A 22033-nucleotide genomic window follows, 5' to 3' on the forward strand; every position below is an offset into this window, starting at 1 on the left:
TAAAACCCCATTTTATAATTAGATGTGAAACGCTGAATGTCTGAAGTAATCAACTTTTATGAACTCCATTAACCAAACCAAGTCAATAATATAAAATATAAATAACCAGTTTAAAAAGCGCAAATTCATCAAGATTAAGGGCAGCACATACTGTAATTCCCAAGTTCATTTCATACAAATTCACCAGTTCATTACACATAATGTTACTTCCCGTAAGTATCTAGTATTCCAGCGAGTATCTTTGCACTGTAAGCACTGGCTGTGTTTTTGCTGATGATACTACGTTGCTACGTTACTAATAGGGATGCACCAAATCCAGGATTTGGTTCGGTATTCTGCTTTTTTCTGCAGGGTTCTGATCCGGCTGAACCCACGGTTCTGGCTGAACCAAACCCTAATATTCATATGCTAATTAGGATTCGGAAGGGTTAAACATTACTGCGTGCGTGACGAAAACATTTTTATTTCAGTGTTCTCATAGACATTTAACCCTTCCAAAGCCGAATCCGAACCCTGCCAAATACCGAACCGAATCCTGGATTCAATGCATCCCTAGTGATTTTGGTAAACAAGTTAAAATTATAACTAAATAAATAACTATATTATATATACAGTGGTGTGAAAAACTATTTGCCCCCTTCCTGATTTCTTATTCTTTTGCATGTTTGTCACACTTAAATGTTTCTGCTCATCAAAAAACGTTAACTATTAGTCAAAGATAACATAATTGAACACAAAATGCAGTTTTTAAATGAAGGTTTACGTTATTAAGGGAGAAAAAAAACTCCAAATCTACATGGCCCTGTGTGAAAAAGTGATTGCCCCCCTTGTTAAAAAATAACTTAACTGTGGTTTATCAATTCAATGTTCAATTTCTGTAGTCACCCCCAGGCCTGATTACTGCCACACCTGTTTCAATCAAGAAATCACTTAAATAGGAGCTACCTGACACAGAGAAGTAGACCAAAAGCACCTCAAAAGCTAGAGATCATGCCAAGATCCAAAGAAATTCAGGAACAAATGAGAACAAAAGTAATTGAGATCTATCAGTCTGGTAAAGGTTATAAAGCCATTTCTAAAGCTTTGGGACTCCAGCGAACCACAGTGAGAGCCATTATCCACAAATGGTGAACCTTCCCAGGAGTGGCCGGCCAACCAAAATTACCCCAAGAGCGCAGAGACAACTCATCTGAGAGGCCACAAAAGACCCCAGGACAACATCTAAAGAACTGCAGGCCTCACTTGCCTCAATTAAGGTCAGTGTTCACGACTCCACCATAAGAAAGAGACTGGGCAAAAACGGCCTGCATGGCAGATTTCCAAGGCGCAAACCACTTTTAAGCAAAAAGAACATTATGGCTCGTCTCAATTTTGCTAAAAAACATCTCAATGATTGCCAAGACTTTTGGGAAAATACCTTGTGGATCGACGAGACAAAAGTTGAACTTTTTGGAAGGTGCGTGTCCCGTTACATCTGGCGTAAAAGTAACACAGCATTTCAGAAAAAGAACATCATACCAACAGTAAAATATGGTGGTGGTAGTGTGATGGTCTGGGGTTGTTTTGCTGCTTCAGGACCTGGAAGGCTTGCTGTGATAGATGGAACCATGAATTCTACTGTCTACCAAAAAATCCTGAAGGAGAATGTCCGGCCATCTGTTCGTCAACTCAAGCTGAAGCGATCTTGGGTGCTGCAGCAGGACAATGACCCAAAACACACCAGCAAATCCACCTCTGAATGGCTGAAGAAAAACAAAATGAAGACTTTGGAGTGGCCTAGTCAAAGTCCTGACCTGAATCCTATTGAGATGTTGTGGCATGACCTTAAAAAGGCGGTTCATGCTAGAAAACCCTCAAATAAAGCTGAATTACAACAATTCTGCAAAGATGAGTGGGCCAATATTCCTCCAGAGCGCTGTAAAAGACTCGTTGCAAGTTATCGCAAACGCTTGATTGCAGTTATTGCTGCTAAGGGTGGCCCAACCAGTTATTAGGTTCAGGGGGCAATTACTTTTTCACACAGGGCCATGTAGGTTTGGATTTTTTTTCTCCCTAAATAATAAAAACCCTCATTTAAAAACTGCATTTTGTGTTTACTTGTGTTATCTTTGACTAATAGTTAAATGTGTTTGATGATCAGAAACATTTTGTGTGACAAACATGCAAAAGAATAAGAAATCAGGAAGGGGGCAAATAGTTTTTCACACCACTGTATGTATATATTTATAAACCCAATAGGAGTGTTCTGCCCCCAATAAGGATTAATTATATCTTAGTTGGGATCTGTTACAAGGTACTGTTTTATTATTACAGAGAAAAGGGAATTAATTTTTTATTGGATTAAAATAGAGTCTATGGGAGATGGCCTTTTTGCAGTTTTCTGGATAACAGGTTTCTCTAAAATGGATCCCATACCTGTATTCAATAAATTTACTGATTTTACAAGCCTGGTGTGGGGGCAGGTAATTGTAGTGTCTGAAACAATTTGTATCCACTAAATTTAGGTTCTCACCTTTATGCATTCAATTGATTTGTCAACATTTGTCTGAAATACTAATAGTATTAAATGTAGGGATGCACCGATTCCCGGATTTGGTTCAGGATTCGGGCCGAATCCAGGCTTTTTTCTGCAGGGTTCGGTTTCGGCCGAATCCACAGTCCTGGCCGAACTGTGTCCAAATCCTAAGAGCTTTTTAGACCATGCCCACATTAATGGTGGTAGCGCAGCAAAAAATGCTTGGTGCTCACTGTAGGGATATCACCCTTCATTCATATCTGAAAGAATTATATTATGTCATATTACGACACACCCTTAAATCCATATGCCTCCTCCTCCCCTGTGGATAGCACAGCAACCCCAGCACATAATTACACACCTTAGGGACCATTTAAGGGCTATTTTCAAATGCTAACAAACCCCTGCCTGTGTGCCATACCCACAGCCACACAGGGCAGGCAGTACATACAGTAACACAATGCTGGCACTGCCCCTACAGTCTGAGGTGTGTACAGGGGAACAATGTGGGAGCTTAAAGTCTGAGCCTGAGGTGTGAGCAATGCAGGGGGTGAGGTGAAAGAGAAGTGAATGTTTATTGGAGTAAATGCTCAGCAGTGTGGGAGAGGGGAGGAGGCCACAAAGCAGACTCTGGCCATTGCATATGTAAGTGTTTGTAAGGAGTGTGATTGTGCAGAGGTGTGATATTTACAGTACATGGATACATGTTATTTTAGGGGAAGGGCTGCCTCCAACGGGTGAGCTCAGCCTGAAACCTTAAGTCTTCATATGATCTAAGGCAGTGATCCCAAACCAGGGGCTCACCCATGTACCTATGTGTTAAACCATATGGAGAACATTATCCTTTATATGTACCAAGGTATTTACATTTAGGAATTTTAATATATATACAGCTCAGAAAGCAACCATAAACCTTTAGTTTAAAATATATATTTTATCAAAAAATTTCAAATATTCCTTTTACATTACTGTGGCAATAAAACTCCAAGTTGCCGCACCATACATTTAGAAATGCTGAACACAAGGAGAAACCTTATTTACGATAACAAGGGCACTGTTGGAAATGCAGTTTCACCATCATTTTTTTACCCACAATGCAGTGTTTTCCCCCACATTTTCAGTCTCGTTGTGGCAGAAAACAGAAGTGCATTCTTTGCAATTGTGTCCAATACTTTAAAACAAATTTCTAGCGTCGAAAAAGTATCGCATGCGACGGAAAATTCATCGAAAATACACTCGGAGCATTCGTGTCTTAGTAAATCTGCCCCTAGGTCTCAGGGATCCTGTACTATATTATACTCTGTAGAGAACAATTCATTATTGTTGCATTATTGGTTCTATATTTTTATTACAATAAAGTTTATCCAATATCAACATGATCTGCATTTTAATATTTATTGAAAAAAAGACAAAATGAGAAAATGGTGACCCTAATCATGAGATTCTGTGGGATCTAGATAAAAACAGAGAATAGCTGTGGTTGTTATTGGGCAGCTGACTGTGCTGCTAGGGAGAAGCCTGCTAACCCGGGCCTACAGTCAGTTTTTATTTGAAGTGCTGTTTCATAGCAGTTATACCAATACAGATCCACACAAACATCAATAATATTTCAACTGAGCTCCTCAGCATTAGTAAAAGGGGTTGTTCGCCTTCTAGTTACCTTTTAGTATATTAGAGAATGGGCAATTTTTATCAACTCTTTAATTAGTCTTCATTATTTATTTTAAATTCAATTATTTGCCTTCTTCTGACTCTTTCACGCTTGCAAAATGGGGGTCACTGACCCCAGCATCCAAGAAACTATTGCTCTGTGAAGCTACAATTTTATCATTATTGCCATTTCTTATTACTTATTTTTTTATTTAGGTGTTCATATTCTAGTCTTTCATTCAAGCCACTGCCTGGTTGCTAGGATAATTCAGGCCCTAGTAACCAGATAGCTGCCATAATTCCAAACTGGAGAGCTGCAGAACAAAAAGCTAAACAATTCATAAACTATACATAATACAAAACAAAGACCAATTGCAAATTGTTCAGAAAATCACCCTCTACTTCATACTAAGGGGCTGATTTACTAACCCACGAATCCGACCCGAATTGGAAAAGTTCCGACTTGAAAACGAACATTTTGCGACTTTATCGTATGTTTTGCGATTTTTTCGGATTCTTTACGAATTTTTCGTTACCAATACGATTTTTGCGTAAAAACGCGAGTTTTTCGTATCCATTACTAAAGTTGCGTAAAAAGTTGCGCATTTTTCGTAGCGTTAAAACTTCCGCGAAAAGTTGCGCATTTTTCGTAGCGTTAAGTTTTAACGCTACGAAAAATGCGCAACTTTTCGCGGAAGTTTTAACGCTACGAAAAATGCGCAACTTTTTACGCAACTTTCGTAATGGATACGAAAACTCGCGTTTTTACGCAAAAATCGTATTGGTAACGAAAAATTCGTAAAGAATCCGAAAAAATCGCAAAACATACGAAAAAATCGCAATATACCGATCATTACGAAAAAAACGCAATCGGACTCCATTCGACCCGTTCGTGGGTAAGTAAATCAGCCCCTAAAAGTTAATTCAAAGGTGAACAAAAAATGCACACACAAGCACTTTTCTGGCCGAATTCTAACCGTTTCCTTCCTGTAACTCATTGCACATACATAGGGTGGAATTGGCCGGTAGTTTCTCCACCAGAGGAGAAGCCCCTTAGGGTACCAAACAGCAATACAATTTACATTTAAAGGACAAATCAACCCAAAATAAAATGTTTTGCCTAATAAAAGAAAACATAACTCTAAGCATCTCTGAAATATCCATTCATTACAAATTTGCAATGGTTTTTGAAATTATTTGTATATATAACTGCTATTAGAAGTAGTGTAGTTTTCTATTCTGTGCCCCGGTGGCTCTGCATTAGAAACAATGTAACACAGGGCAGCAGACTGACAGACCTGTATGGCTGGAGGAAACTGACCTTTGCAACATTGTTTAACAAGTAACAACCAGGAGTTCAGCAAATGCTGCTTTCAATAGCAATTACATTTACAAATAACGTTTAAAGCGCTGACATTTTTTAATAAATTCACATTGGAAAGTTGCTTGGAATTATGTTTTACTTTATTAGGGATAAACTATAATGGCACACAGTTTATTTTCTCACGCTCCAGCGTTGACAACAAAGCATCCAAAAATACCTGTCTATTGGTGTCAGTGAAAATTGCTGCCAGAAATATATTTCCATTGCCTAACTGCCAGAAATGGTCTGCTCCTGTGTGTTACGTTATGGGATTGAAGTGATTTACGGACAACAAGTCACAGTGACAACAATAAAAGGTATTTTCAGATATTTGGGCAGAAAACATCCTTTTTGGCTTTGATAAAGAGTTCCTCAGGTCACTTCTCAAGATCAGTAAATTAGTTGGGTTTTAACATAAAAGAAGATTGGGGAGATTGTTAAAATGTACAAGACGCAAAAAATGACAAAGTACATTGGAAACAAAACAGCGGATCCCGAACTGTGGGGCTGAGCCTGAAGGCTGTGACATTTGGGGAGAAAGTTTGTTTGCTCCATTAGTTACAGCTGAAACCCCAGCTTGAAAGTAAATTTGCGTAAAATTTCAGGTAAAAGTGTATTTATTCTTGGAATCATGGCTGAATGACTGATAATTAAATGTTTCTCTTATGTTTGTATCCTTGGCATTATTAAATGAGGGACTAACGCATGGTTGGACCTGCAAGAGGGTCTAGATCTGTTAAAGTCCCTAGTACATCCCACCATGTATATATATAATGATAAACAGAAACAAGAGGCGGTGAGAGGCTGATTAAGGAGCTGGTGATGAGAATCTTTAACAGTCTTGAAAAAGCAAAAAGAGTGCTTTGTAGTAAAGTAGGGGATCCATTATATGTTATTACACAGTCCTGGAGTAACAAGGATTAGAACCCCCTCCAATAGTTTCCATCAGTCTCTCTTCAATAACTGCAGACCCGTGATTACGATAAAAAGAATAAGTGGTAAAAAGCCAGGATCCTCTGCCGTTGCTGCATATATGAAATCCTCCTTTATTTCAAGCTCAATGTTGAATAAAGCAAATAGTTTTTGTGAAACATAAAATCTTTCTTGGTCAAGGAAATCCATCAGAGCTGGTTCTGTTGTTGAACAAAGTCCTTCATCTGATGACATATTCATCTAAACAAAACATGAAAGTATTTTGTAAGATCTTAAAAAGCAACACTTTTCTATTGGGAATATTTCTCTACATAAATACAGCATATGTATATATACTTATAATTATTTATTTCTCTAGTTTTCCAGTTAAGAACATCAACTGGGAATTACCTATTGCAGCTCTAAATGCAAGATTTATTTTTATTAAATGAGGGGTATAGTGTATAAAGAGTTTATATTGCTCTGGTCCATTCAGAGAGAACTGTGACAATCAATAACTGTAAGTAATTTGGTTAAGCGTGGGGTATTCAGGCCAACCCAGTGGGTTTTGGGCTGCACACTTTTATTATAAATTTGTAGACAGTAATACCCATCTGAGCAATTGGCTTTGGATACAGACAGGAAGCAGTTTATTTGGAGTTTAGCCTGAAGCTTGGTAGTTTGTTTTACAAAGTGAACCTGAAATTATATATTATAACTAATGGGCAATGTAACTGTTTGTTTTAATTCAAGAATGTACATTGCACCCTTTTCAAGTAACAATTTTAATTTATTAATTACACAGTACATATTAATCTGGGTTATAATAATAGAATTTAAATACCCATTATTTATTTTTATCACTGTGATAGGATCTGATAGGTTAACATTTCCATATTACAAAATGCAATTTGTGGTACAGCTATGGGACCTGTTATCCAGAATGCTCAGGACCTTGGGTTCTCCAGATGAGGGGTTTCCCCATGATTTGGATTTCCATAATCCAGTCTACTAAAAAATCATCTGAACACTAAATAAACCCAATAGGATTGTTTTGCCCCCATTAAGGATTAATTATATCTTAGTTGGGAAATAATTGAAAAAAATTAGAATTATTTAATTCAGAAAAAACTATGGGAAATGGCTTTTCTGTAATGCAGAGCTTTCTGGATAAAGGGTTTCTGGATAACAGATCCCGTTCCTGTAATTAATAAACCACGATAACTAAAGAAACCACTCACCAAAGCAGAGAATACGGGTAAAAGCTGAAGCTCACAGCAAGTGCCAAGAACTGCCAAAGCCGAGTCTGATAACTCTGTCATGAAAATGGGTTGTTATTGGGTTCCAAAGCTTAGTTACGCACAGTCATTTCCCTATCAACAAAGTAACTCAAAGTAACACCAGTGATACTGAAAGCAGAACTGAAATCCTGTTCTACTGGGCATCACCATATTCATTGTGAGATTCACCTTCACCAGGGCTTTCCAACCTAAGGTACATACCTTAGGTTGGAAAGCCCTGGTGAAGGTGAATCTTCAAAGAAGAGGCCCCAAAAATACTTCTAGGGCCTCTTCTGTTATAACTTATTGTAAATGATTGTGTAATCTGCTGGTGCTACATATAGCAAGTAATGTACTCCCTATTGTAAAAATCTGAGGCAATGGAACTTAAGGTGACTCGACTACTTAATATAAAGTGGTTATGGAATGAATGTGCATATATTTATTTATATATAAACACATTCATTTGGTGATCCGTCTTAACTGCAGGAAAATGTGGTAGAATGAAATTTCCCACTATTATGAGGTTAAAACCACATTTTATTTCATTACGCAAAAACAATTTTTGACTGGAAGACCCCTTTAAACCACGGTGAGTACCCCAAACATTTGTAAAGAACAAAGTTTGAATGTTTAATATGCTTAAAAAGTGTTTGCTTGTGGCTCTTTTAAGTACAGTAAATTCACTGTAAATTAAAATGTCTGTTACCTATCTGCTAACAGCTTGTAATTTAGGAAAACATTTATATTTTAGCACCGTTTTATGTTAATCCTTGGATGATCTAATGGCAGTGTCAGAATACTGCTATTAAAACACCTTTGAAGAACATATTCAAATACATTTATGGAATGAAATATAGTTTTCTAGGGCAATACAAGCAAATAATGATGATGTAAAATCATTTGTTTAAGAAGCTAATGAGAGAATATCAATCACCATTAAGAGCGCTTGTGAGGATGTGCAGTGCCACGAGCAGTTCCCGATTAGCTGCATGTAGAAACTTTCCATTTGGCATATCATATCCAGAAAGGTACAGAATGTTCTCTGCTATTATCCTCTGGGAAGGCATTAACTCATCAAAAGCTGCCTGAGTGGGCTTCCGTTTTGAACACAGATCTTCTACCTGCCAAAAGGAAAAAATAAAAAAAGGCACTTACTGACTGATCATTAGCGAGCGGGCAAAAAATCTGTCCCTGTGAACTGTGAGTGAACTGTGAGACTTCATAGCCGCTATACAGTTTATATTTGTAGTCAATTTCCTTCTGTGGGCAGTTTAAATATAAGATTACACATCAATGGTTAAACTATATTTCTCTGTGTTACCTAAACAGCCATATGCATTATACAAACAAAATATTTACAACAGTACCTCAGTTCCATGTCTTAAAGATCACAATATGCAGTACTGCGTTCATCATTTGCCCTTAACAAAGACTTGAAAGCCAATGACTTCAACAAATATGACTCAGTTTAGTGACTGTCTGCTACATGCAAACTGCAAAAGGCAGCACACAAAGAGATTTCCATGTATTGCTCTTACCACAGCATGTAGCTTAGACAGTGCTTGACCATCATAAAGGATTTGACACAGCAGTGTATACAGCTCTAGACACTGGACATCCGGAAGCTGTTTCCATGCAGAAAAGTGTTTCTCATGTGCTGCAATTCCTTTTGGGAGACCGAAAAATAAATGATCAGGTTGCTTTGAAGAGAACAAAGAAAATCCCACGCATAAATCTGATATTAACAGCTCACAGCATATAGAAGCCATTTATCTAGTAGAATATTGTTAATGGGTATCTGAGACATAGGAATGTTTGTCCAGCTTCTTTGTGCTTTTTTCTCTTTTCAAGAAAAATACTTTGAAATATTGGCTGTAGTTGGAAAAAATATTGTATAATGGGAGATCAAGGTGTATTGTTTGAGCTATGAACAATGAAAGAATCGCCCAAAAAATGTAGCAGTATATCTTTATCAATCAACTGGTTATTCTGAAGTTTTCTATATAAAAAAAAAATAGTGGGGTATCCAAATATCTGGCATAAAAAGATTATTCAGTATTAGGGTAAGCCTTACAGGGAGAATAAAAGAATAAAGCTGCTGGCAACCACTTGCCATATTATTATACGGAAAGGGAACTGCATAATAAGAGAGAATTTAATTATGTTGTACGATTGAATAAGGTAAGTGGGAGCGGCACGGAATGGACACGTTAACTGAGAACAACTGTGCCAGTCGAGATGAGTGAATGAGTGAATTCAGTAGATTAATTCTGCGGGAAATCAGGCAACATTTCCATGTGGCGCTAAGTCTCCAAAATCTTTCGCTTATGTTTTAATCTTATGTTCCCGTTTCTCTGGGGTGGATCAGCCTGTGAGGCCAATGCTTTGGTCAGGAGATACTTTACCCATAATAATGCAACTAAATACAAATTTAAAGTCAAATCTTTGGTTTTGCTTGAATGAGCCAAATCTGTCCTTTTTTTTCTTATGCAAAGCATAATGTGCCCAAGGATTTAAGGAGCACTTTCTGCAAAAGCCTTAAACGTGATCAGATTGTATATAAGCCAGATCTCTATAGTACATTCTCTAGCACTTTGGGCCTTGCTGCCATTAAATCTCTCTTACTTTATCCCTATATGCAACTATTTTTAGTGGCAGAATTTCCAGACTCAAGCTAAAAAAGGATTACATTCTACTTAGAGGAACCTATGAGTTGGTTTATATATATAGAATGCATTATCCTTATGCTTGGGAGTAGGTTTTGGGTTAAATTATTGTTTTGCCACCAATATGAACTCATGCAGCTGAGTTAGGATCAAACACAAGGTCCATTCATTTTTAAAATAGCTTTTTAAAAATTAGAATTATTTGGTTAAAATGGACTCCATGAGAGATTACTCCCTCCATGGACAGCCCAGAATAACTGTATTCTGAGCTTTCTGGATAACCGGTTACCAGAGTAGGGAACCCATATTCAGACACACACATACAGGTACACACATTGACTGGGATTAAGAGACTAGGTTTGCAGACACAGCTGTCTTTCCCTGTTAAGCAGACAAGAGAGTATTCTTTTGCTTCGGTAACCAGTGACCAGATGACATTTCATTACTGTTCTTCCTGCGGGAAATGTATTATGCTTCTAATGACTAAATGGAATTAATCTGCTTTTCTAACTGGGGTAGCTATAATGCATCAGGTTCTTCTATGCCATTCCCACATCCTACCTAACTACAAGACTAGACTATACAAAATAAGTTATGCAACCCAGTGGACTAGGTAGGTAATGGGCATTTTTTGGTGGTATGATGACCATTGTGTCACATAAGTCTGCTTTTATCAGTTGTGTTGTATGTGCAATAATTTTTTATTAATAACAAACTAATAATACACTGTTTACTGCTATCTCTTTAGTCACTTAACATTTTAAAAACATGTGCATCAAATGTGCATTAACACTGCATAGTGGGTCTCAGTACAAAAGATCCACAAAAAACTGTGAACAGAAGGCAACTCTCATGTTTAAAAGAGAACAAAACTGCCCCCCAGCCACAGGCCCTCTCCACATGCACCCTGCCCCACACTACCCGCTACTGTCTGAAGAGTCCCTATCTTTGCAACTCAGCAGCATTATATTTTCAGACACTTTTGATGATAACAGGTGCTGCAGGGAGCGGGGTAATGGAAGCTGTGTTATTTAATAAAATTCTACTCCTAGGGCTGTTTGTCCAGGGCAGCACACCTGGGGATCATGTCTACTTCCCTTAGCACAGACCATTTCTTCGCTGCCTGCCTTACTGTATGGAACGTACATGAGGGTGCTTGAGGGTTACTCTAACACAAATTTCTTGGGGTAGAGGGGGGCCCACCAATGAATTTTGCCAAGGGCCTTCTGGTACCTTAAAGCAGCCCTGGATGGAAGGGGCCTGCTGTTGGGGGAGGGTTTTGTTCTAAGGTAATAGATACTTTTTATTCCAAGCAAGCTTATTACCACTTGATTATATCCCCCAAGGACAGCCCAGATTAACTGTATTCATTAAAGTAGAAGGAAAGGTAAAAACCACTGGGGGGGTGCAAAATGTTAGGCACCCCAAGTGATTGTAATTGCTTACCTTTTACTCCTGTTAGGAGAAAACAGCACCAGCCTGGGGTAGCTTTTCACTACGGTGCATGCACAAGCAGCGCAAAGAAAGAAGATGGAAGAGGATCACTAGCCAAACTTAACACAAAGTGCTCTACTGCGCATGCGCGGGCCCCAGGATTCTGTAGAGAGAAGGAAGAGGATCACTCTCTCGCAGCTACCCCAGGCTGGTGCGTTTTTTTCCTAACAGGAGCACCAGCCCACGTGGCAGGTAAGCGATTACAATCACAAGCACCACCCAGTGATTTTTAACTTTCCTTCTCCTTTAAAGATATTACAGTTCAGGTCAACAGAATAAATGAAATGCAGTTTACACACAAACACTAATTCACTTGTATATACAGAACATCTTCTGAAGTGTTTCACTAAACATTTAGCAAAAAAAATAAAAAAATAAATTCCACATAGACACATAGGTATCTTTCTTTTTTAAAGGGTAAATTACCATTGTACTGACAAATTCCTATAACTGAGAACATCATGTCAATATTACTTGTAAATAAGGGGAACCTTATTTAAAATTGTGTTGTAATTGTGACACACAGAGGGTAAGTTATGCAGGTCTGAAGGGGCACTGTTATTACTGCATAAAAGGTTAGAGCAGGGATCCCCACCCTTTTATAACCGTGAGCCACATTCAAATGGAAAAATTTTTGGAGAGCAACACAACCATGAAAAAAGTTCCTGGAGGTGAACCACTGGTTGGGGATCACTGGGTTAGCTTTAGATGCCCAATTTCATTTCACATTATACATTGAGTATATAAGTTCAAAGCAAGTTACTTGCTCGACAAATTGAAAAATGGCTCAGTAATATCAGTTTACTTATGTACATTTAACATAACATACCTTCCCTCAACAAACATAATGGAGCACTGCGCAGAATACATTTTCTGACAAACGCTTCCTTGCTCCCATCAACAACATCCCAGTCGAATAAAACTAACTGGTCACTTGGAAGTGGATTACTATGTTGGTGCTTCTCCAGGTTTTCTTTCTCAAATCCTCCTTTTTTTTCCGATAACAAACAGAAATCTATTACAACAAGTTTGGGAAAAATAACACAATGTAAAGAAGAGAATATTTTTGGTTACATTGCATATATAAATTAATGTGTAAATGGGACGTTTTTCACCTTTAGCGTTGGGATATGCTAGCAATGATAATGGAGTAGTGCTGGTATAGCATTGCAACTTGCTTTAATGAAAAGGCTCAAGTAAATTACACCCTTTTGGATATCATGCTGTTATCACAAGAATCTCTCTGCAGGCAAAGACATAATGGCATCCCAGCGACACTTGTACAGTGAAGAGATGCACAAAAATAAACATGGCGCCTTGCAGAGAAAACCAGAGGGTTTATCACATTGACTCATATATATTGGTTCTGATGCGGACGTTTTTCTCTTTTTCACTCCACTCATCCCAGACACAACTGTGACAACTGAGTCACTAGGTACAAAGCAAAAAATAAAGAAAAATAGTTCTGAGAAGAACATTTAGTAACATATATTCAGGCAACTATAATTATAATAAAGACATTAGGGCTGATTTAGAAAAAAGAACCGAGTGCAAAAATCACCAGGTTTATTGCCTACAATGCACAATTTCACTTGTAATTTTGCTTCTTGGGGTACGGTGCAGCTCTTTGCACTGGTTGCAGGAGAGGCAAACATTGAGCCTGACTAATTTGTTTCATGGTCAGGTGCAAAGTTGTTCCCACTGGACAACAGTTGGTCAGTATGTCACCCCCATCCACCTACCCACTGCAGGACAGCATTCTACTCACCAAATGTACCATTGTGCTTTATGTACAGTTCCACCACACCATAAGCAATGGCTGTAGGGGGAGGAATTTCCAGAATTGTGTTCTCATCTTTGAGATAGTTTCCATTTTCACTAACTGATACCTAAGAAATAGAAAATAACGAAATATTATTTTCCTCCATATAGAAGGAACCTACAAAATAAGTGGCTCCAGGATTCAGATTTAGAAGAGTTAATAATAATGATGATGTATGAAAGAGGTAGAGAATCCAGTATAAAAGCTAGACAAATAGTGAACTTAATTGGCTACAAATCTATTTTAAAGGAAGATCTCAAGGTGAAAGTAGAGTGGAAGCAAAGAAACATTATTTCTCTTGGTATAAAAAGATGATTCACTTCTGAGCACTTGCAGGGAAATGACCATATTCTCTGCCCTTATAACTCATAATAATACAACACTGCCTAATGCCCAACAACAATAAAAAGAGAAAAAAGAAGAAACTGGAAAACTGTGGCAATTTCTTTTATTAAACCAACAAATCAAACCTCTTTCTCCCTTTTATCTTGTCTAAAATGTCCAATAATTTTGTTACTTCTAAAAGACACTTTATTCCACTCTATTAGGCTGAAAATTGGAGAACCAGTATTAAACTATACTGAACACACACAAACATACATCAGGGAAAATATCTTCCCACTAGGATTGAGGCATTTCAGCATCCTATCAATAAGTGAGCTTGTACATACAAATTACACATGGATAAACAGTTGTTAGAAAGCCCCCTAGCCTTCTGCGTGGCAGGGCAGATCAGCCATTGGTCCCAAATTGTATGAAATTTACATGGGCTCCTTCTTTTAAGATATATTAATTGTTCTAATTTGCACATCTGTCACTAAATGTTCCCAGGCATGCACTTTTGAGGGGACACTACTTTTTAAGTGTTTTAGCTACAAAAGAGTGTTTCATGGTAAAATATACGTTGGCATTGATTAGTAACAACGTTGCCAAGGATATTTAGCAAGCATGCCTTAGGAGTCCTGGGTAGGGCAATCTACATGATGGAGTCAAGTTTGTCTAATATAATGGGCCAGTACAGTTTGATGTTAACACATTCCCAGAGCATATGTACCAGCGAGCCTTTTTCCAGATACACCTGGTACACATATTAGATATGGCAGGGTTCATAAGATTGCAGTATAAAATGCTCTATGCAGAACATACGATTGGCAAATACAAAGCCTGTAACATAAAGAGACCATTTGAGGCGACTCCTGGGCCTCCTGCCATTCCTTGTCTAAAATCTGCATCACTAGTCTCATTTAGTGTGGAGATTGTCTAATGGAGCTGCTCTGCTTTATTGGACAATTTGAAGGCTTATTAAGGTAGGATAGCAAACAAATTCCTACTTACCACTATGGCCTCTTTTTTATGGACAGACCGGAGGGCATTCTTTATTCTGATATAGTGAAGCCACTAGATATTCAGTATGCCCTTCATTTGTCTCAATTCCCTTAATACAGAAATACCATCATCTGCCCATATACCACATATAGGGGCCGATTCACTAAAGGTCGATAATGCTTATCGCATGATTTTTTGCTTTAAAAAGTGCGCAATAATTAAAGATAATTAAAGTATCGCATGTGCAAAAAAACGCACTATCGCAAAGCGTGATTTCGATCACATTGCGTTAATTAGCGAATAGAAATAATACTAACGCATGATTCACAAACACATATGAAGCGTTAAATGCGCAAAATATCGCTTTAATCTGCGTGAATATTAACACTTACTTGGGGCAGGCGGTACTTAAACAACATTGCGGTTCATGAGGGTTTGGCAACACAACATGGAGTTTGCAGTCAGATTTTTTCAAGTATGTGATCGTCCTAGAGCAGGAGTGTCAAACTCAATCACATAAGGGGGCTGAAATCTAAAACACAGGCTGAGTTGCGGGCCAAATTTTTTATTAATATACTTAGTAAGATACTAAGGGGTATATTTATCACAATGTGTAAAAAGTGGAGTAAGACATTACTGGTGATGTTGCTCATAGCAGCCAATCAGATGCTTTGCTACTGTTGAAATCTGATTACTGATTGGATGCCTTGGGCAACATTACTGGTAATGCTTCACTCCACTTTTTACAAAGCATGATAAATATACCCCTTAGTCTTAGTTACTATGTGAGGAAAATGGAAATTGATCAGGCTGGATGTTCAGACACACTCACCAAGGGCCACATAAAACAGCCAGGTGGGCCGGATTCGGTCCCCGGGCCTTGTGTTTGACATATATGTCCTAGAGTGATACATCCTCCAGTTTTCAGGGAAATGGTAATTTTCAGAACAGTAGTTTTCAGAAAGTAACTGCTACGTGCGTAATATCGTGCGCTAATATCACATGCAGCGAAAAATAATGAACGCGGCGGAAAATAACGCTTGAAAGCGGTCATCGCCAGATAAAAAACACAAAGAACATCGCTTCTTAATTATGACAAGTGTCCTTTTAGTGAATCGATCACTAAGTCGCAACAAAATAACAAATGATAACATTTTTAACACGTGCCATAATTAGCACTCGTTTTGTCGGCCTTTAGTGAATCGGCCCATAGTCTCAACACGTGTATGGGACCATAGTTTCATATGACCCATACTTGCTAGCAGAGGGTAAGTTAGGTTATTCCAAATGTGGGTACGAGGATCTGTGTTTTTATCAATAATTATTTGTGATGCAACCTTCCAAATGGCAGTACTCCACAAATAGGTGGAGTACCTCCTTAGAACCAGGTTGAATGGACCCCTTTAGAGTTGTTTAGTAGGTTTGCGTAATAGTCACCCTCAAAGCTGTAAGATTGGCAGCAGTTTCAACTAGAAAGGAAAGTTTGAGAACAAACTTCATGTTGGATTGAAAAACATGAAGTCACTGAATGGGCTCTGCCCACTTTCTCTAATCTTGGACCACAGTTATACAGTAAAAACCACTGTACAAACTTTGGGGACCCTGGTTTTAATAGTGTCTGAATGGCAGCAACATAAATTTCCCCACTGAAAGTCAACGACATCTGATTGGCGGTTGGTGGCTCCACCCCCTTTTTCTAACCTGGAACTGCAGTTACCCAGTGACTAACTCTGTGAAGTTTAGGGGCCCTGGGATTAATAGTTAAAGAATGGCAGCAATTAAAATTTAAACCAATAAAAGTCAATAGGTGAATTGTTATTGGTGGTTGGTGGCCCCGCCCACTTTTTCTAATCTTGAGTCGAAGTCACCCAGTGACAAACAGTGGGCACCCTTGCATAAATAGTTTGAGAATGACAGCATTTTAAATTTAAACCAATAAAATTCAATGGATGAAATCTGATTGGCTGTTAGTGGCCCAACCTACTTTTCCAATTTTTGAACTGCAGTCCCCCAGTGATCAACTTTGAAAATTTTGGGGACTCAGGCATAACTTTGAATGGCAAATACCCAGTGACTAACTCTGGAAACTTGAACAACCCTGGAATTAATATTTAAATAATGGCATCAGTTTAAATATAAACCAATGAAATCTAATGGGAGGAAATGGATTGGCTGTTGGTGGCTCCTCCCACTTGTTTGGGAACCCTGACATAAAAAGTGTGAGCAAAGCAACATTTTGAATATAAACCAAAAAAATTCAATAGATGAAGTCTGTTGGTGGCTCCAGCCACTTTTTAAAACCTAAAAATGCAGTTCCCTAGTGACCCTGGTGTTAATACTGTGAGAATGGCAGCAGGTTGAATTTCCCATTGAAAATCAATAGGTAAAATCTGATTGGCTGTTGTTGGCTCCACCCACATTTTCTAACTCTGAACTGCAGTTACCAGGTGACTAGCTCTGCAAAGTTTGGAGACCTTAGTATTAATATTTAAAGAATTACTGCAGTTTAAATTTAAACATATGAAGTCTATAGGTGAAATCTAATTAGTTGTTGTCGGCCCTACCCACTTTTCTAAACTTGGAACATAGTCACCTAGTGACAAACTGTGCAAAGTTTGGGGACCCTGACATTAAACATGTGAGAAAATTTTCCCACTGAAAACAATGAAAGAAATGTGATTGGCTTATGGCGGCCCCGCCCACTTTTTCAAAACTAAAACTGTAGTCCTCTAGTGACCAACTGTGAAAAGTTTGGGGACCCTGGTGTTAATACTGCGAGAAAGGCAGCAGGTTGAATTTCCCCATTTAGAGTCAATAGGTAAAATCTGATTGGCTGTTGGTGGCTCCACCCACTTACAAAAATACAAAAAACCTTAAATGCGTAGTCACCTAGTGTCTGACTATGCAAAGTTTGGGAACCCTGGCAACAAACCAATAAAAATCAATAGGTGAAATCTGATTGGTTGTTGGTGGCTCCGCCCACTTTTCAAAACTAAAATTGCAGTCCCCTAGTGACCAACTGTGAAAAGTTTGGGGACCCTGGTGTTAGTACTGTGAGAATGACAGCAGGTTGGATTTCCCCATTGAAAGTCAATAGGTAAACTCTGATTGGCTGTTGGTGGCTCTGCCCACTTTTTTTTACCTTGAACCACAGTTACCTGGTGCCTAACTCTGCAAAGTTTGGGGCCCCGGTGTTATTACTGTGAGAATGGCAGCAGGTTGGATTCTGCCAAGTCAATAGGTAAAATCTGATTGGCTGTTCACATCTCCGCCCACTTTTGGGCATCCAGCAATCATCATATTTTCATTCAGGCTGATCCCATGACGGTGTGATTCAAGGTTGGGGAGTGTAGCCTCAAAGCTGTAAGATTGGCAGCAGTTTCAATTTCCCCATAAAAGTCAATGGGTACAATATGATTGACCGTTGTTGTCCCCTCCCACTTTGCGGTTTTTAAAAAAAAAACAAAAAAACCTGAATGCGTAGTCACCCAGTGACTGAAAAATCTGGCATCAAACCAATAAAAATCAATAGGTGAAATTTGATTGGCTGTTGGTGGCTCCGCCCACTTATCAAAACTAAAACTGCAGTCACCTAGTGACCAAGGGTAAAAAGTTTGGGGACCCCGGCGTTATAACTGTGAGAATGGCAGCAGGTTGAATTTCCGCCAAATCAATAGGTAAAATCTGATTGGCGGTTCACAGCTCCGCCCACTTTTGGGCATCCAATAATCATCCTATTTTCATTCAGACTGACCCCATGACTGTGTGATTCAAGTTTGGGGAGTGTCGCCTCAAAGCTGTAAGATTGGCAGCAGTTTCAATTTCCCCATTAAAGTCAATGATTAAAATTTGATTGGCTGTTGTTGGCCCCTCCCACTTTGGGGTCATCCAACAAATGTTGCTGCTTCATTCGGGGTGACCCCATGATTATGTTATTCAAGTTTGGGGGCTGTAGCTTCAAAGCTGTAAGTGTGGCAGCAGTTTGAAAATCTTCCCTGTCAAAGTCAATGGGAAAATTGGGGCGTTCGGAGCAGCGCCACAAAAAGACGGGGGGCAGGATCGCTTAGAAAAGCACAAGCAACCTGCTCCGCTATAGGGCGAAGAAGTGTGGGGAGTTTGGGTATCATACCCCTAAAACTGTAGGAGGAGTAGCGTTTAGAAAATGGGGGGCGCTTTTAGAATAAGAAGAAGCGGAAGAAGCCAAAGTCGAAGAATAGTATGTTGGGGTTTTCAACCCAACATAATTTCCCCATAAAAGTCAATAGGTGAAATTTGATTGGCTGTTGTTGGCCCCTCCCACTTTGAGGTCATCCAACAAATATCGCTGTTTCATTCGGGGTGACCCCATTATTATGTTATTCAAGTTTGGGGGGTGTATCTTCAAAGCTGTAAGTGTGGCAGCAGTTTGAAAATCTTCCCTGTCAAAGTCAATGGGAAAATTGGGGGGTTTGGAGCGGCGCCCCAAAAAGACTGGGGGCGGGATCGCTTAGAAAAGCACAAGCAACCTGCTCCGCTATAGGGTGAAGAAGTGTGGGGAGTTTGGATGTTGCACCTCTAAAACTGTAGGAGGAGTAGCGTTTAGAAAATGGGGGGCGCTAAGAAGAAGAAGAAAAAGTGGAAAAATAAGCAGAAGTCAAAGGACAGTAGATTGGGTATTTCAACCCAACATAATGATATCGTTTCTTGACAGCCCCTATAACTAAAGATCAGACCGTACCATTTTGGCGGACGGGGGGAGTTGGACTGTGCCATTTTTTTGACGGTGGGGGATTGGGCTGTACCATTTTATTGTAAAGGGGGTTGGACTGTACCATTTTATTGGAGGGGGGGGGATCGGACCGTACCATTTTATTGGGGGGGTCGGACCGTACCATTTTGTTGGAGGGGAGGTTGAACCGTACCATTTTTTTGGAGGGGGTTAGACCGTACCATTTTATTTGAGGGTGGTCGGACCGTACCATTTTATTTAAGGGGGGGGGTCGGACCGCACCACTTTATTTGGGGGGGTGGACCGTACCATTTTATTTGAGGGGGCGGACCATACCATTTAGGGGGGGGTCGGACCGTACCATTTTTTGGGGGGGGTCGGACCGTACCATTTTGTTGTGGGGGGGGGGGTCGGACCGTACCATTTTGTTGGGGGGGGTCAGACCATACCATTTTTTGAAGGGGGGTTAGACCGTACCATTTTATTTGAGGGGGGGTTGGACTGTACCATTTTATTTGAGGGGGGGGCAGACAGTACCATTTTATTTGAGGGGGGTCGGACCGCACCACTTTATTTGGGGGGGCGGACCGTACCATTTTATTTGAGGGGGTCGGACCATACCATTTTGTTGGGGGTGTCAGACCATACCATTTTTTTGGAGGGGAGGGGTTAGACCGTACCATTTTGTTGGGGGGGGGGGGGTCGGACCGAACCATTTTGTTGGAGGGGGTGGTCAGACCGTACCATTTTGTTGGAGGGGGGGTCGGGCCGTACCATTTTGGTGGACGGGGGGAGCAAGTTGGACTGTACCATTCTGTTGGCGGGGGGATCGGGCCATACCATTTTATTGGAAAAGGGGTTGGACAGTACCATTTTATTGGAGGGGGGGTCGGACCGCACCATTTTATTTGAGGGGGGGTCGGACCGCACCATTTTATTTGAGGGGGGGTCGGACCATACCATTTTGTTGGGGGGGGTCGGACCGTAATATCTTTTTTTGGAGGGGGGGCGGACTGTACCATTTTATTTGAGGGGGGGGGTCGGACCATATCATCTTTTGAGGGGGTGGGTCGGACCGTACCATTTTTATGGGGGGAGGTCGGACTGTACCATTTTGTTGGAGGGGGGGGGGGTCGGACCGTACCATTTTGTTGGGGTGTCGGACTGTACCATTTTGTTGGAGGGGGTGGCCGGACCGAACCATTTTGTTGGAGGGGGTGGTCGTACTGTACCATTTTGTTGGAGGGGGGATTGGACCGTACCATTTTTTTTGAAGGGGGGTTAGACCGTACCATTTTATTTGAGGGTGGTCAGACCGTACCATTTTATTTAAGGGGGGGGTCGGACCGCACCACTTTATTTGGGGGGTGGACCGTACCATTTTATTTGAGGGGGCGGACCATACCATTTAGGGGGGGTCGGACCGTACCATTTTTTTGGGGGGGGGGGGGTCGGACCGTACCATTTTGTTGTGGGGGGGGGTCGGACCGTACCATTTTGTTGGGGGGGGGTCAGACCATACCATTTTTTTGGAGGGGGGTTAGACCGTACCATTTTATTTGAGGGGGGGTTGGACTGTACCATTTTATTTGAGGGGGGGCAGACCGTACCATTTTATTTGAGGGGGGGTTGGACTGTACCATTTTATTTGAGGGGGGGCAGACAGTACCATTTTATTTGAGGGGGGTCGGACCGCACCACTTTATTTGGGGGGGCGGACCGTACCATTTTTTTGGAGGGGGGGGGGGTTAGACCGTACCATTTTGTTGGGGGGGGGGGTCGGACCGAACCATTTTGTTGGAGGGGGTGGTCAGACCGTACCATTTTGTTGGAGGGGGGGTCGGGCCGTACCATTTTGGTGGACGGGGGAGGAAGTTGGACTGTACCATTCTGTTGGCGGGGGGATCGGGCCATACCATTTTATTGGAAAAAGGGTTGGACAGTACCATTTTATTGGAGGGGGGGTCGGACCGCACCATTTTATTTGAGGGGGGGTCGGACCATACCATTTTGTTGGGGGGGTCGGACCGTAATATCGGACTGTACCATTTTATTTGAGGGGGGGGTCGGACCATATCATCTTTTGAGGGGGTAGGTCGGACCGTACCATTTTTATGGGGGGAGGTCGGACCGTACCATTTTGTTGGAGGGGGGGGTCGGACCGTACCATTTTGTTGGGGGTGTCGGACTGTACCATTTTGTTGGAGGGGGTGGTCGTACTGTACCATTTTGTTGGAGGGGGGATTGGACCGTACCATTTTTTTGGAGGAGGGGGTCAGGCCGTACCAATTTTT

General features: G+C 40.4%; 1 protein-coding gene across 3 annotated transcripts in view; it reads right to left on the reverse strand.

Annotated features, from left to right (window-relative positions):
- Positions 1-5611: 5611 nt before the first annotated feature.
- Positions 5612-22033, reverse strand: part of gsdme (gasdermin E) — a 33044-nt gene continuing 16622 nt past the window's right edge. For all 3 annotated transcript variants that reach the window (XM_012965576.3, XM_002933399.5, XM_031904105.1), the window contains 6 exons: positions 13652-13772; positions 12713-12898; positions 9262-9389; positions 8658-8844; positions 7682-7755; positions 5612-6701 (listed from right to left, as the gene is read on the reverse strand). In XM_012965576.3, the coding sequence (XP_012821030.1) occupies positions 6474-6701; positions 7682-7755; positions 8658-8844; positions 9262-9389; positions 12713-12898; positions 13652-13772 (924 nt within the window). In that variant the 3' untranslated portion in view covers positions 5612-6473. The remainder of the gene's footprint in view (positions 6702-7681; positions 7756-8657; positions 8845-9261; positions 9390-12712; positions 12899-13651; positions 13773-22033) is intronic.

Source organism: Xenopus tropicalis, chromosome 6 (genome assembly GCF_000004195.4).
Source record: "Xenopus tropicalis strain Nigerian chromosome 6, UCB_Xtro_10.0, whole genome shotgun sequence".
Classification (NCBI taxonomy): Eukaryota; Metazoa; Chordata; class Amphibia; order Anura; family Pipidae; genus Xenopus; species Xenopus tropicalis.